Source organism: Epinephelus fuscoguttatus, linkage group LG16 (assembly GCF_011397635.1).
Source record: "Epinephelus fuscoguttatus linkage group LG16, E.fuscoguttatus.final_Chr_v1".
NCBI classification, from domain to species: Eukaryota; Metazoa; Chordata; class Actinopteri; order Perciformes; family Serranidae; genus Epinephelus; species Epinephelus fuscoguttatus.
Window position 1 is genome coordinate 22,650,272 of NC_064767.1, and position 14,619 is coordinate 22,664,890.

A 14,619-nucleotide genomic window follows, 5' to 3' on the forward strand; every position below is an offset into this window, starting at 1 on the left:
ATCAGGAAATATTTACACAATGGGATTTTTGCTAAATAATCATCAGTAATGTGGATATAATGATTAAGTGGGTATAAAGTGCTCCAGGTATGACATTCTTCTGTAGGCCAACGCGGAAGTTAGCATTGCCCTGGTCAAAAAGCCAACAGGATTTTTTATTTGGGTTTTGGATTATTGCCAAAAACAAGCTCTGTGGCAAACAAACGTTTATGATACGTACAGGTATTGTTCAGCAAGATAATGTTCACAAATGAGCACCACTTTCATGACTTACAGCCTAAATGCAATCGCCAGAAGTAAAAAGCTAATGTTAAGCAAAAAACTAATTACACCATGATCGCCTGATAACATCAGCATCACAGCGACGCTTTTAAGCTGTGTTCAATGAGATAACATTCTGTGGTCCCATTAAGCCACTTTTTTGAAACCACACTTTTATAAGCACATAAAACCTTCAGAATTCATTAGGGTATTAACTGATGTATTTTATGACCTAAAACAAAGTGTGGAAGGCCCTTAAGCCTGTGTGAACCACCGACCTTATTTCAAATGTCTAAACAAAAACCCATTGACATCAAAACGAGGGAACCAGGACTGATGAAATACTAACTCATTTCTGGGTTTTAGGACTCATTCCTGTGGCACTTTATGGGCAAATTTCACAACAGCTAAAACAGTTTTCAGATAATGACATCACTTTACTGTAATGCAGTCTTTCAAAACCGGAAAAAGACAAGACTTGTTATATTACGATATCCAAATTCTGAGCCAATATCTAGAATCATAACACAAAATCGATATATTTACATATATATTTACAAGCCCTAGTTTCAAGATGCGTCTTGATTTTGTTTGTCTGTCAGACAAGTTGTTTTAAAATGACAGAAAAGGTTCACACACACCGACCCTTTTTGTAACTTTTTTGTACTTTTGGACATTTGATTCCTTTTCCTTGAGACAAATTGTTCGCAAATAATTCCCCATTTATCTGTCATGAGCGTGAACTCTCTCTTCCATTGACTCTTCCTGTTTTAACAAAGGCCCGGTGCAAGACCAGTAAGTCCCATATACTGTACAGTATGTGTATACGTATATCTTTAAGTGCAGTATGTTTTCTGATACAGGAGCCTAATTAACATGATTATGATTTACCGTCTAAACTCTGTAATTAGATCTTAAGAGTTTTCAATATTATAAAAGTCATCCCTTTTATAATATGTCTCTCTGATGTATAGGTACAATACATGTATGCATGTGTTTACAGTTAATCTATTACCTTGAATTACTTGGGGTTTCACTAAAAGCGCTACTGGGTAACAGTAAAAAATAAAAGTAAAATTGATTGAGTAAAATTGATCAGAAGGAGTTGACATCATCGGAATCTCGGTTAAAAGATCTGCATTGTATTCTGGGGTATCAAAGAAGACATTGTGATGATGTAACACGCTGTTTGAGATGAAAGGAACTGAGTCTGTGATTACAACAGTCACAGTAAGTGTGTTATATTCGGTTTATTTCTGGATCTTTTTTAATATCTGCACAAACAAAATGATCACAGGCTTAACCATTCAGGCCAAAACTTGATCTGCCACACCAAGTTTTAACACAATTGCAAAGTCTAAGATGTTTAGGCGCATGCGGCTTCAGAGGCCGAACCAGACCACAGTTCTCTGAAAAAGCAATTTGTATTTATTGTGGTCATGTTTAAAGATATTGAATATTGTGCAAAGTTTTGTTAATCAGCAGCCTCAGTACACATCTGGAATCTGTATCAGACTTTTATCTAAAAAACAAACAAAAAAAAAAACCAATATTGCTAAGGCACCGGAAGACTTTTAGATTTGTAAATGGTTTGTAAGGCAGGGGAAAACTTCACCTGCTGTCTCAGCAGCTTCTTCTTTTATTTTATATGGTGACGCAGCATTGCTGCGCAGGAGTGGAACTGTATGGAGAAATGCATGTGATTACAGTGAGTGGTTGACTGAATGAATGTGGAAAAACTGGCTGTTAATCATGTGTTTTATAAAAGGATGATCCTTTTCAGAATGTACTTGTACTTCTTTAAACTAAAAGAAAATGAAACATTTGGAAGCATTGTGACTTATAGGTGACGTATGATGCAATGGTTTTGGTTTGGCCCAGTTGGAATCAAACAGGGCTGTATGTGGCCCATGAACTAAAATGTGTTTTACACCCCTGAGACCTTTTTCCATTGTTATTTTTAGTTTTCCATTCAAAAGCCAAGTGAAAAATATAAACAGGGGGACACTGTTTTAATCCACACTCAGAATAGAGAGATAAATGTGACCTTATTTTTTCTAAATTTAGTTTCAGTTCTGTGAAATCAAAATGCCTTCCCCCCTGCGTGTACGTGACCCAAAGCAGCCATGTCTGTGTTCTCATTATTGCTGCCATCTCAGACGTGACTTCACCCTTGTACTGTGTAAAAGAGGGTGGGTCGAACTTGATGGGTTTCTCCAAGATGTGAGGGTTCACCCTGAAGCTGTGAGCGACTGTTTCTGCACGTACACCTGATATTGAGCCACTGTGGCAGGTAGCCAAGAGGATATCCCCCCTCTGACCACGAGAGTTGATGATTATTGTTTTATTGTCGTGTGTGTGTGTGTGTGTGTGTGTGTGTGTGTGTGTGTGTGTGTGTGTCTGTGTGTTTTTGCACGTGTGCAGGAGGATGGAGAGCTCATCCTCGAGGGGCTGCTGAACATCTACTGGGGTCTGCGCCGACCTATCAGACTGCAGATGTACGACGACAACGAAAGATTCCGTCTCAACCGGTATGACAACCCGTGCAGACTGACACGGATTCATGTGTTAAACTGCTTGTCAGCAGAGACCTCTCACACAATAGCAGAGAAATTCAAACTGTAAATGCTGACCTCATTCACCTGCATCCCCACCCTGTATTATGTAGTGAAGGATACTGGGAAAACTCCTCTCCCTGTAAAATAGATAATGCTGCTGTACTAAATATCTAGCCATATGTTAGAGTTTAGAAAAGATAAAATAAGAGAAAAGACTGATCGCTAAAGGGGAAATGTACATATTACACCATATAGCCTAACAGAGAAGGTCATATGAATACATAAAAAAAAAGATATTAAGGAATGGCATACAAAGACTATTCACATTATTTTTTATCTTTGTATTGGCAATATATTTTGAATGTCCAAAACTTTTTTGACTGTCATGTAAAAACAAGCAGTTTAAATCCATCGTCTTTACTATTTTGAGACATTTATGGGAAAAATGATTAATAAATTGATCAAAGAAATTATGCAGATGGCAGGCTGATCTATACTGAAAATAAAATTGACCTTGGAAACAGTAGTTAGACAGAAATGATGAGTGATCTTAGCAAACACCTGGATGCATTTAAGTTTAGCTTAGCATGAAGACTGTAAGCAGGGACAAACAGCTAGCCTGGCTCTGTCCAAAGGTAAAACCATAGAAAAAGAATGAAAGGAGAGGGGACATTGCACTGTTTGCTGTGGTCATTTGACTAGTACAAAAGAAAATAGCAATTGTTGTTAGTTGTTCTGGTGACAACACACACAGTTGGGCTGTAAAGTGTGTCACACTCACAAGTTTGAGAGCGGCGTTTTGGCCTGTCCGTATACCTAAACAAAAAAAAATACAACAGTACACTAATCCAGATTTAATTTACAAGACTACTGTTAGCTTTATTGCTTTGTTAACTCATGTTAAAACACACTTCATTCAAACTCGACTCGACTTGTTAGTCATCTAAGTAGTTAGTCCACTGTTTCAACAATCAGCATCTCTGTTGTGGTGGAAAGAAACCTTTGATTCAGAGTTAAATGTGAAAATATGCTGATCTGTACACTGTTTATCCCTGTGGCCTCTGCTTCTCAGCTGCCCGTTAAAGCAGCAGCTCTCACTCGCTGTTCGCATGCAGCTACAGTTTTAGCTTAGGCTACGTGTTTCAACCAACATGCAGAGAAAGAAACAGGGAAATAACAGTTATTGTGATATTTTAGAACTTACGGATTGGTTATTTGAGAACGTCACTACTTCACTGCTCACTTGGTTGTTACTGCAAAACTGCCACATTAGTTTACACAGAAGTTAGTCCACTACAACGGTTGCAATTTCAATGGTGCACATAAAAATGTCCGCCGCTCTTGCCTGCAAGCAACAAACAAACAAACAAGAAATAATGTATTAATTAATGAACTAGCTGTTTCCCCTTGTTTCTAGTCTCTGAGCTAACTGTCCCTGTCTGTAGCTTCATATTTAAATGGCACATATGAAAATAGTATCAATCTGCTTGTCAAACTTTTGGCAAGAATGCAAATAAGCATACTTCCCAAAATGCTGAACTGGTGTTTCAGATAAAGCTCCAGCTGCTAGCTTTTTCCTGGATATCAACCACATCTTAGTCTTCATCCAGATGTAGTTAAAAGTTCTGGAAAAAAGCTAGCAGGCAGACCTTACTGAGTCAAGATCAGCTAAATCTTGTTTTTGCAAAACACCTGGATGCATTTTAAGTATTGTTCATTATAAACAGGTGTTAGCAATGTTAACTAACATAATCACATTGTTCCTCTGTCTCTCTACAGAAACGATAGATCTGCTGTGGCAAAGCAGCTCTCAGCTGAGTCTAATAATAACTCCCTGGGCAGAGACACCGCACCAGCTAGTGAGTAACATACACGTGCAGTCATTGCCCCACACACACTCACACATACACCTGCTGGATTAATGTAGATTACAAGCACATGTTGAAACAGATTAAAGCTCAACAAGCGCCTCATTCAGCAGTTTCAATGGAAAAGCTGGCTCACATGTTGAGCACAGATTATCATGAGATGCCACCTTGATCAGATCACCAACACTATAAATAACTGGGGTTAGAATACTTAGCCACGGGCCTGACATTAGCCTTTTTAGGCAGTGTCCAGAGGTCCTTCTTAACCACAGATAATCAGTTTTTTTCTTTTTAAACATTTAATTTACTCCCCCCTGCTAATCATGATCATTTGTCTGGGTTTCACGATGAAGTTTTTTCACATGGTGATCCTAATTCTGTCTTAGAAGATTTAAAATTCTGATAGAAAGTTTGTGGGTCAACATCTCATGACTGAATGAATACCATGCAAAAGATGAAAAGTGGGCCACTTATTTATTTAATTATTGATTTAAACAGAGTTTGGCACTTTCTACTGTAATGTCTAATGATGTCCAATTTTATAAATGAAATGAAATAAGTAAGGAGAATCAACACTGCTTTGACTAATAACAGTATCAAGGAGCTTTAAGGGGGAAAAAAGGCATGACTTTCAGTGTATCTACCCAATGATTTGTTTCTAATTCAACCCACCCATCCCCCAGGACGCCTTCCATTTTTCGTAGAGTGGCATCTACCAATAACACAGGACAAAAGTGTGAGGTAAATTATTCATTTAGTCTATAAAGACCCTTTCCAACTGGACAAAACAAAAAACATGAATACCCACTTAAATCTGGCTTTTGTACTTCATGGGAGAGGTTACAACTCCCGGGACAAATGACTCTGCAGTAGCTGCAAGTATGTATCGGTCTCAACTCAGATTGGCTCCAAGTGGCTGTGATGAAAATGCAACAACCGGGTGGACGTGCTAATTGTTATCCCTTTACTGGGGCAATGTAATGACGTGCTGCCACAAAATCCAATACGTCTCCATCCAAGCAACTCTCGGGCATCACTCAAAATTCAGTCTGCACCAACTTTGAGAGAGAGGCTAAATAAGAAAGAGATATGAAAGTCACCACCATAAGATTTTCACTGGCCTCCATGCTGCTTTCTATTGTTCACTAAACTCTTTTCTGACTTGTCTATGATGACACACCAGAAAAAAAATAAAGTACATACTGGTCTACTGGCAATGGAAAAATATTCTATGGCTTATTTTAACCAGTATTCAATTTATTTGTTCTGCTGATATATATAAAAACATGCACAACTGATGCATGCATAATGAGAGGTGTGTTTTTTTACCCTGAGGTGGTGACATAGGTGCTCAGGAGGAGGAGGATTCTCCTCAGCTGCTGAGGACCAGGAGTGACGCCTCCTTCATGCAGGTTCAGAGGAGGTCAAGGACACACACTGCCAGAGATCTGCAGCGCTTGCGCACACACAGGTTCTCAATTAACGGACACTTCTACAACCATAAGGTATACTAAACAGAACATACAAACAAGCAAAGGCCTTAATGTATCCCATTGTTGACACATCTGCAGCTGCAGAGGGGCAGGAGTTTCCTGTGCTGGTGTGCCTGTAGTTGGGCTGAATTTCACAATAGCCTGCTGTGAGCTGATTTCATTAATGTTCCACAGAACACAAGGTTACACAGCATGCAGTTTCTCCTGAATACAGTATGCGTGTGTGTATGTGTTTTCATTGAACAGATTCCAGCTTCAGACTGAGGGATTTCCTTCCTGTTCAAAATGTCCAAGGTGTTCATGTCCAGGAATCCCTACTCCACTGTTGATGAAGCAGAGTTCCTCATAATTTGTGTCTTTTCACTTATTTCTGTGTATGTGTTTCTCTTGTCTTCAGACGTCTGTATTTACTCCAGCGTATGGTTCAGTCACTAACGTGCGAGTGAACAGCTCCATGACAACCACACAGGTTCTCAACCTGCTGCTACACAAGTTTAGGGTAAGCTGTAAGACAATTGTAACATCTCAAGTGTTTTAGTAAAACTTGAAATAATCTGTTTGTGTCTTTTTAAGGTGGAGAATAAATCTGAAGAGTTTGTTCTTTATATGGTGCACGAGTCTGGTGGTAAGTCATAATTTTCCTTGTGGTTTTGTCAATGGAAATTTGTGTGTGTGTTTATGGTCATTTGTTTTCTTTTTCTGTGGCCTTGTAGAGAGGACCCGACTGAGGGATGGTGAATACCCGCTGGTGGCTCGTGTGCTTTACGGACCTTGTGAGAAAATCTCTAAGATCTTGATCACGGAGGCCGACCTGGGAGAGGAAGTTACATATGATGTGAGTCTGGGACGCCTCCCACAGCTCTGTTCTCTCATGTTCTCAATAAATGACCACTTTTTCATTTTTTGTGTATAGTTTTCAACACAGACACACAATGACACAATGGACCAATGACAGACAGCCAGGTTAAATTTAGCAAGCTGAGGAAAGGTATCCTGTTTTGGGACTGATGTAACAATGGGCTAAGATGGCCGATTGCATGTTGTGACTGCACATAGTAATAAATAAAACACGTAGCTGGAAAACTTTCTGGGATTGTCTATAATTAGAATCACTTTCATACAGTACACATAAAGTCAGAAATATAAGTTAAAGGGCCAGTTCATCTAAATAACTAAAACATATCTGACATACCTCTGGTGGTATGTAGCCATAGTTTTGTTTTTATTTGTCCAGCTTTGGGAATATCCAACTAATATCTGCTTTGACCTGTCTTAAAAGATTACATTTAAAATATTCAACAGTAATATTTTTTTAGACATAATTTTCAGGTTACCGTAGATGAACTCATTGGAATTCCATTAGACTGAAAATATAGACTGCATCCAAAATGTCATGCTGTCATGCTATTTAGTGCACTAAAACAGTGTGTGAGATTTTTTTAGTGTGTCTGAAACCTTAGTATGAAACAAGTAGTATGTGAATTGCACACTATTTCTGCTTAAATATTACAGTATGCAAACACTGGACTCTATGGTGGCATAAGGCCCAATCACACCGAAATTATTTTTTTTACTAATTTTTTTTTTTTTGGCATTAAATGCCCCACATCATCTTTGCTTTGCTCTAAGTTGAAGTTTTTTCAACTCAAGGAGTTCATAGTGCTCCAGCAAATACACTAGGTGCCTAGAGCGCAGAAACAAGAGGCTTGTCGCAAAACACAAACCTTGAGCAAAAAGCTTCATTCTTATTAAAAACAACTACAAAAAGCCACCCCCACCTGCTAAAACACTTTAAGTGTGATCAGGGCCTGAATATGCCAAAATGCAATGCGGTAGTGACAACAACAGTTATAATGAACAGCGATTGCAGCAGCTCTGTAACATCAATTTAAGTGTTAAAATAAGTATTTCACTCCTTTTCATTAAACTAGGCTATCTATGCAGTAGAGAGACACAAATACTCTTTGAAATATTCGCTTTTGCTCAAGAGGTAGAACACCTACAAATTCTAGAGTGCACTGTGCCGCACTGGACATAATGCCCCTGTGATGTGGACTAGACGTTTTGATACAAGAAAGATATGGCAGCCATTTGATAACAAACAGTCTTGTATTACAGGTAGACAGTACACTAAACTAACTACATTTTAGGCAAGAAATGCTTAGTTTTACCATTTGATCTGAGTGTTTTCAGCATCCATTTTCACAGTACAGGAAACAGTATGGCGCCCACTTCTTGTTCACAAATTCTCGCATAACAGCCAAACAGTGCACTAAAATGTGTTCTCAAGACATTTTAGAAGAGAAATAGACAACACAGTAACAGAATCTTGATTCATATTTGATCAGCACTGCCTAGTTTTACTGTTTGATCAGAGTTTGATCTGCATTTTAAAGAGAGAATGTGCTTCTATACTCTTTGTGCCTGTACTGTTGAGTTTACGGATGAGCAATGAAAACTGGGCACTGGTAAGATGGAGGGAAGTTTACCACAGTTCATTTTTTAAATTGCCAGTAGAGCTGAGGTTGGCACGGTTTACCAATCTTATGCGTTTCCAAGCCACAAGGAGGCTCCCAGGAGGTGACTTGGTTATTACAGCTCAGTGGATCTAAAAAGATACATCCTACTGTTTATTCACACAAAATTATTTTTAACGATAATTCATATATTGGGTATGTAGTGTATAACCTGCAATTTCGGTTGCATCGATAGTCTGGTGTTTATGTTGCTTTTTTATATGTAAAAAAAAATATTTTTGTTTGTTGTGTTTTTTGTTATTAAAGTGAACTGATCCTTTAAAATAGTGGCAGAGCTATTCTTTTTGAGATTTACCCTCTACTTAAAGCTACTATATTATTTTATCTTTATTGTTTATATTTTTATCTGGACAGAGAAATGTGCCTGTGCACTTAAAGTATGGCTGACGGTGGAATCTTAAAATCAAGGACACGTTGTAGCTCCTTCATGCTGATGATATGTGCTGATATGAATCTTTTTCTCCTCAGGTTGCCCAGTACATAAAGTTTGAGATTCCTGTTTTAGACAGCTTCGTAGAGAAACTTAAAGAGGAAGAGGAACGTGAAATAAACAAGCTGACCAAAAAGTAAGTCAAGAGTCTGTCTACCCAGCAAACAAAGTTACGAAACTAGTTCCGATCCAGACAAAGCCGACCTTAATGACATTTCTATTTCATTATGTGAAGCCAATATCTGTGACCGAGCACCGCAGCACGTACCCGGAATCAATCAAAAGAAAACCCTCAATGAGGACAGTGTTTGTATGACATATTTATTACTCACTGTTAACAGGGTTGTGTAACCATTAACTCTCATGACTAAGATTTCTGCCCTGTGACACATTTTACTTGTGTGTGACTTGTGGCATGTGGGTTCAGACATATGGTTTATTTAACTACATACACAGGCATATTTTATCACGCACACAGTCACTTAACCGCCACCATTAAAGGGTAAGCCTGGTGGCCTTTTTATATTGATCTCAATGTTATGTAATTGCATGAAAAGAAAAACCTCAACAGTGAATTTTTGTGACTAATAAGTATGTGACACCACCTGTGACAGCTTACTCCTCTGGGCTATTAACACGGTCATCCAAAACCACACCAGTTAGCCACACTGTTACACTGAGTGGCTTGTTCTTTCATTACAATAAACACAGGCACTGTGGTTTATTTTTATAGCCAAACCCCATACACACCTTCATGCTTACTAATGTGTCTTATCCGCCAATTAAAATAGTCCCCCACAAATTCACTGTTTACCCCTGTTTGAGTAACGTTTGCTTTGTTTTAAAACATTTATTTACTTTTTAAAAATGAAACTTCATATTCATGACCAGTTTTTTAAGGTTTACGTTTCAAGTCCCTGCTTAGATTTTTTTTAAAGTGTTTGGGGTGCATTTATATCAATGTAAAGAAATGTATCAGTGTGTGTATCTGAGCACTTGTGCCTTTTGTGTCATATCAACTCTTTTACATGTAGCCCGCAACGGGAAATTGTCCGTGTCAGTAGCCTTCTCACCTTCTGGAAATATGTTGTTTAGTTTCGGTGAGGGGTGGCACCTGGGTAGAGTGTGCAGTGGCAGGATATTACGCAGATTACACCTCAGCCACTTAGCGGGTTTGTGATTTGGTCATTAACAACAGTCTCTTTGAATTTGTCTTGATAATTTCGGCTTTGTCGCTTACCAACAGAATTTCACAGATCTCATCATCTCTCTAGTTAGACATTTTTTTGCCCTCTTCGTGTAAATGATCCTTCTTCTTCACTCTCAGATTTTTGTTTTCTTGATGGGAATTCTCCAGACATTCACTGACTCTATTCACACATGGGCTCGATCAAACATGACACAAACTTTGTGCTAGGGAGCTGGCAGGGTAGAATCGGTTCAATGTCCTTCAAACTGATAGATGTGTTCTTATATACAACACCTTTGAGTAATGTCTAGATCATTTCAGGATTGTGGTGCATGTATGGAGGGACTGAAGAGTGTCTCAGAGATGGAGTCTTTAATTGTGTGTGTTTTGTCACCTCTGCAGGTACAGCGCTCTGAAATCTATGATTCAACATCAGCTCGAAGGCAGAGCTCACACCAGTGACAGAGTATGAGTGTTCTTGTATGCACTAATGTAACGTGTGTGTGTGTGTGTGTGTGTGTGTGTGTGTGTGTGTGTGTGGGTGTGACTGTGTGACTGTGTGAGAGGGGAAGGGTGGGTTCAACACTAATGATTGTTTGATTGTTGATTAATTATGGGAACATTGCCAATGCTGTAGTGAATGTAGAGGCAAAGGTAAATGGGTAAAAGTTAAGGCTGCAATAGAACCATATCAAACACCAATGTGCTTCTACTATTAGAATTACATATCTTAACAGTTTGTATAATCTGTTTTGTTAATGTTATTACAATGAAGTGTATCACTGCTTTGATATCTCTGCTGTTAACATACTTGCATTTTCTACAAAAATTCTTACTGCAAGTTTGAATATTTATACAAGCTGATTTTGGTAATGTTTTCTCTGACTTGGACCTTTTTATGTAATAAATCTGTTTTAGTGTGGCCTTTATAAATGCTGTTGAATCTCTGCTGACACCAAACATAATACCCAGCTTGGACTTCCCACACAGCTGTCTTTATTATTTTCTGTACTTCCATGGTGACTGGAGCACAGATTAGCATTGTTCTTCTGAGTGACCCTCTTTGCCAGCTAGTTCCCATGAGCTTTGTGTGCATGTGTGTGTGTATGTATGACTGTGTGTGTGTGTCTCTCTAGACCTATCAACATTACACAATGAGGGTATCCTGAGAGATGAGGGCTGTTCCGTTTTCCCACAGTTTAACAAGCAGCAAGACTGATGTAGTATTTTGTGGACCAACATTGACCGACATTGCTATTTGATTAATCAAATGATAAAAACAATTTGATTAATTGTTGAGACACACACACACACATCTGTTGTGCATAGGCTCATGCAACACAAGTGAAGTAAATGCCAAAAAAATAAAAAGCTCACAGTTTTTTGTTGAGTGTGTCCGAGGGGTTTTTCATGATTTCGCAACACTTGTGACTGTGCCAGGGACTCGGACAGAAAACGTATCACATGTAAAAAGGTAAAAAAAAAGGCCAGTTGTAGCCTAAATTCCTGGTGCATCGGCCCCAGAGACTGTGAAATTTCTCATGTTGTCATTGTATGAATTGTACTATTATTATTAGCACAGGGGCACCAGGTTTGCTGTCACAGTCTGCTCTTTACTGTGAACACCAACTGACAGAAATAGGTACAACAAAGGCTGTTTTTTTTTCATAAATGCCTTAAAGGGAAACTGGTATTTTTCACCCAAGACCCAATTTCTCATGTTTTTGTGTTTAAGTGAATAATGGGAACAATAATTATTTAAACGGGTCCAGAGCAAGGGATCGGTGCACTATTGTCTTTGTGACAATAGTGCACCGATCCCCTCCCTGATCCCAGACATTATACTAACAATCTGAGCCTGTCTGTGGCAGAAGCAAGCACTTACTTACTTCCGATACTGCCCCGAACAACTACATTGCAGCCTATTTTGCAGCTGCCGGCTGCAATGCTCTCACTCAATATTGGACCAGTTTTAAAAACTGCTGTCCCCATCAGGCACCTAGACACAAAAACATGAGAATGTAGGGTCCAGGTTGAAAAACCTTAAAGATACCTCTTAAGACATTTGATGTGTGTGTCTCACAGACTGAAAATAATGGACATAGTTACTGTGACTACTACTGGTTTGTGGACTCCTGTGCTGAAGCCTCGAGTTCAGAATTTTGGCCATCTTGGTTTTTTGGAGCCAGAGGTGGCCATACTTGGGTGAGAGGCTGGAGCAGGAGGAGCGAGGGGTGGATGTGACTAAGAAGCGGAGTATACTGTTGTCAGACAGCCTCTCATACAAAACAGCCTGCCCTTAATCTTAACTTAAAGCCGTAATAAAATCTTAACAGCTGAATTATATAAAAGTTCACCCCCTGTACAGCTGTCATGAAGGGGAACATTAGCAAAAGAGACCAAAACTGCTTTGTGCCAGGCTGTAAAGATGATTATTTCTGCTGTAAAGTTAAGCATCATAACATGGAGGTCTATGGGGATTGACTGGCTTCTGGAGCCAGCCTCAAGTTGGCGTCATTACTGAGGGTTGACGTGTGTCTACAAGTTATAGCAATTTCAACTGGTGCCTGATGAAACATGTTCCTAAAGGCAGGTCTGCCCACAGAAATGGCAGGGTCCCAGGTCCCATGAATAAGCACTTCCTAAATCTGCTTTACTCATATCAAATCAAAACTCTTCTGTCTCGTGGTCAGCCGCCTGCCCACAGTGGGTTTTAAGTTGGGTACAATAACAATATAATGTTTATTTTTGTCTTTTTCAGTCATGGTGAATATTTTGGTTCAAAACAAAATGTGACTCTCACTGCTTATAATTAGGATAAACATGATTATTGCTGACCTCTAAAGGTGACTTGGCTTTTGCCATCAGGGCCCCTAGGAGGAGGAGATTAGGCTTGCTAGCACATTACTCATTTTAAATCATTGCTTAAAACATATTTCTATGGGAAAGCTCCGGCTCTGAATGCCTAATTCGTACTTTTGTGATTTATAACTAATTCATTTTTTTTTTTTTTATGGTGTCTTAGCTTCTAACATTGTTTTTAATTATTGTAATCTTGTTGTTTTATTTTTATGCACAATCTGAAGCACTTTTTACCCTTGTTTAGATAAGTTCTACACAAGAAAAAGGTTTAAAAGTGTAATTTTATCTGTTATTGATTTTACATGACTCTGGAGGCATCTAAAATAATAGAAAGCAATCAGCATACTGAATGAGACATATGATCCTAGGGGCAGTAGAAGAGCACAAACCATTATCAGAGGCGATACTCCTACAGGCCATCGCTTATTTTCACTGCTATTATTGGGTAAGCAATATTGAAGCAACAATGCACACACACTCAAGTCAAATTCAAGTCTAGGCCCACTTATTTATGTTTTTTATACATGTATACTGTAACACCAGGTAATAGTGACTGTATCCTGTGTATAAATTGCGCATGTTAATTGGTGAACAGTCAGGGCACCGGTTTTTCATTGTATGGAAATGTACTGGTACGAAAAAACTGCAAACGCAAAATTGGTAAAGAGGAACACTGGTCACATGTGGGCACATGATCTCACTCACACGAATATTTACAAAACAGTTGCAGCCTCAGAAATTGCTAAGATCAATCCACATGTGAGAGGCTACAACTGTATATTATAAGCTTTTCCAAACTGATACATACTGGAGAGGGTAATGTAAATGTAATATGTTTCAGTATTTTGTTGAGCAGCAAGTCCAAAACCAGATTGAAGTCTGGAGGCTTGGGCAGGCTACTGTAAAATTAGGGTCAGTCCACATCTGTGTGGAGGATGACATTCAGTATGCTTGAAATGTGCTACACATTGCCAATTGTGTGTGCTTTGCTAATGAAATATCAGCTGTGTGTTTACCAGTCTGACCTGAAAGTTTTGCCATTTTCTATGTAGTAACCACAGTGACACATATTCTCAAAGTTAAAGGCGAGTGCTCCTGCTTTGCTTTTCCAATCACATCTCAAAACCTGATTTACTTATATTTAGGTCCTTGTCCTGCTTTATTAGTTGTGAGCTTAATACTATCTGAGGATGTCCATCATGTTTCTTTTTAGATACATTTCAATGAGTTGGGTGAAGTCTCAGTGGTACATCCAATCTGCTCAAAAGACTTTTAAGTTAGACATGACATGTGTGCACTCGCCTCCACCTTCACAACTTGTGTTTGTAAGAGTTCAGTCTGGCCCACTCGATGACTTAACACACCTAATGTTGATGCACTTGTGAAGGCTGAGAGGTTTCAGGAGCAATTTAAATAGTGAG

The 14,619-nt window shown here is 38.9% G+C and overlaps 1 protein-coding gene across 1 annotated transcript in view; it reads left to right on the plus strand.

The window, feature by feature from the left end:
- Positions 1-11,703, plus strand: part of rassf4a (Ras association domain family member 4a) — a 29,365-nt gene extending 17,662 nt beyond the window's left edge. Inside the window, exons 4-11 of the mRNA XM_049600692.1 lie at positions 2,686-2,792; positions 4,599-4,678; positions 6,023-6,192; positions 6,578-6,679; positions 6,754-6,805; positions 6,894-7,015; positions 9,186-9,283; positions 10,739-11,703. Of these exons, the coding sequence (XP_049456649.1) occupies positions 2,686-2,792; positions 4,599-4,678; positions 6,023-6,192; positions 6,578-6,679; positions 6,754-6,805; positions 6,894-7,015; positions 9,186-9,283; positions 10,739-10,808 (801 nt within the window). The 3' untranslated portion in view covers positions 10,809-11,703. The remainder of the gene's footprint in view (positions 1-2,685; positions 2,793-4,598; positions 4,679-6,022; positions 6,193-6,577; positions 6,680-6,753; positions 6,806-6,893; positions 7,016-9,185; positions 9,284-10,738) is intronic.
- Positions 11,704-14,619: the final 2,916 nt, after the last annotated feature.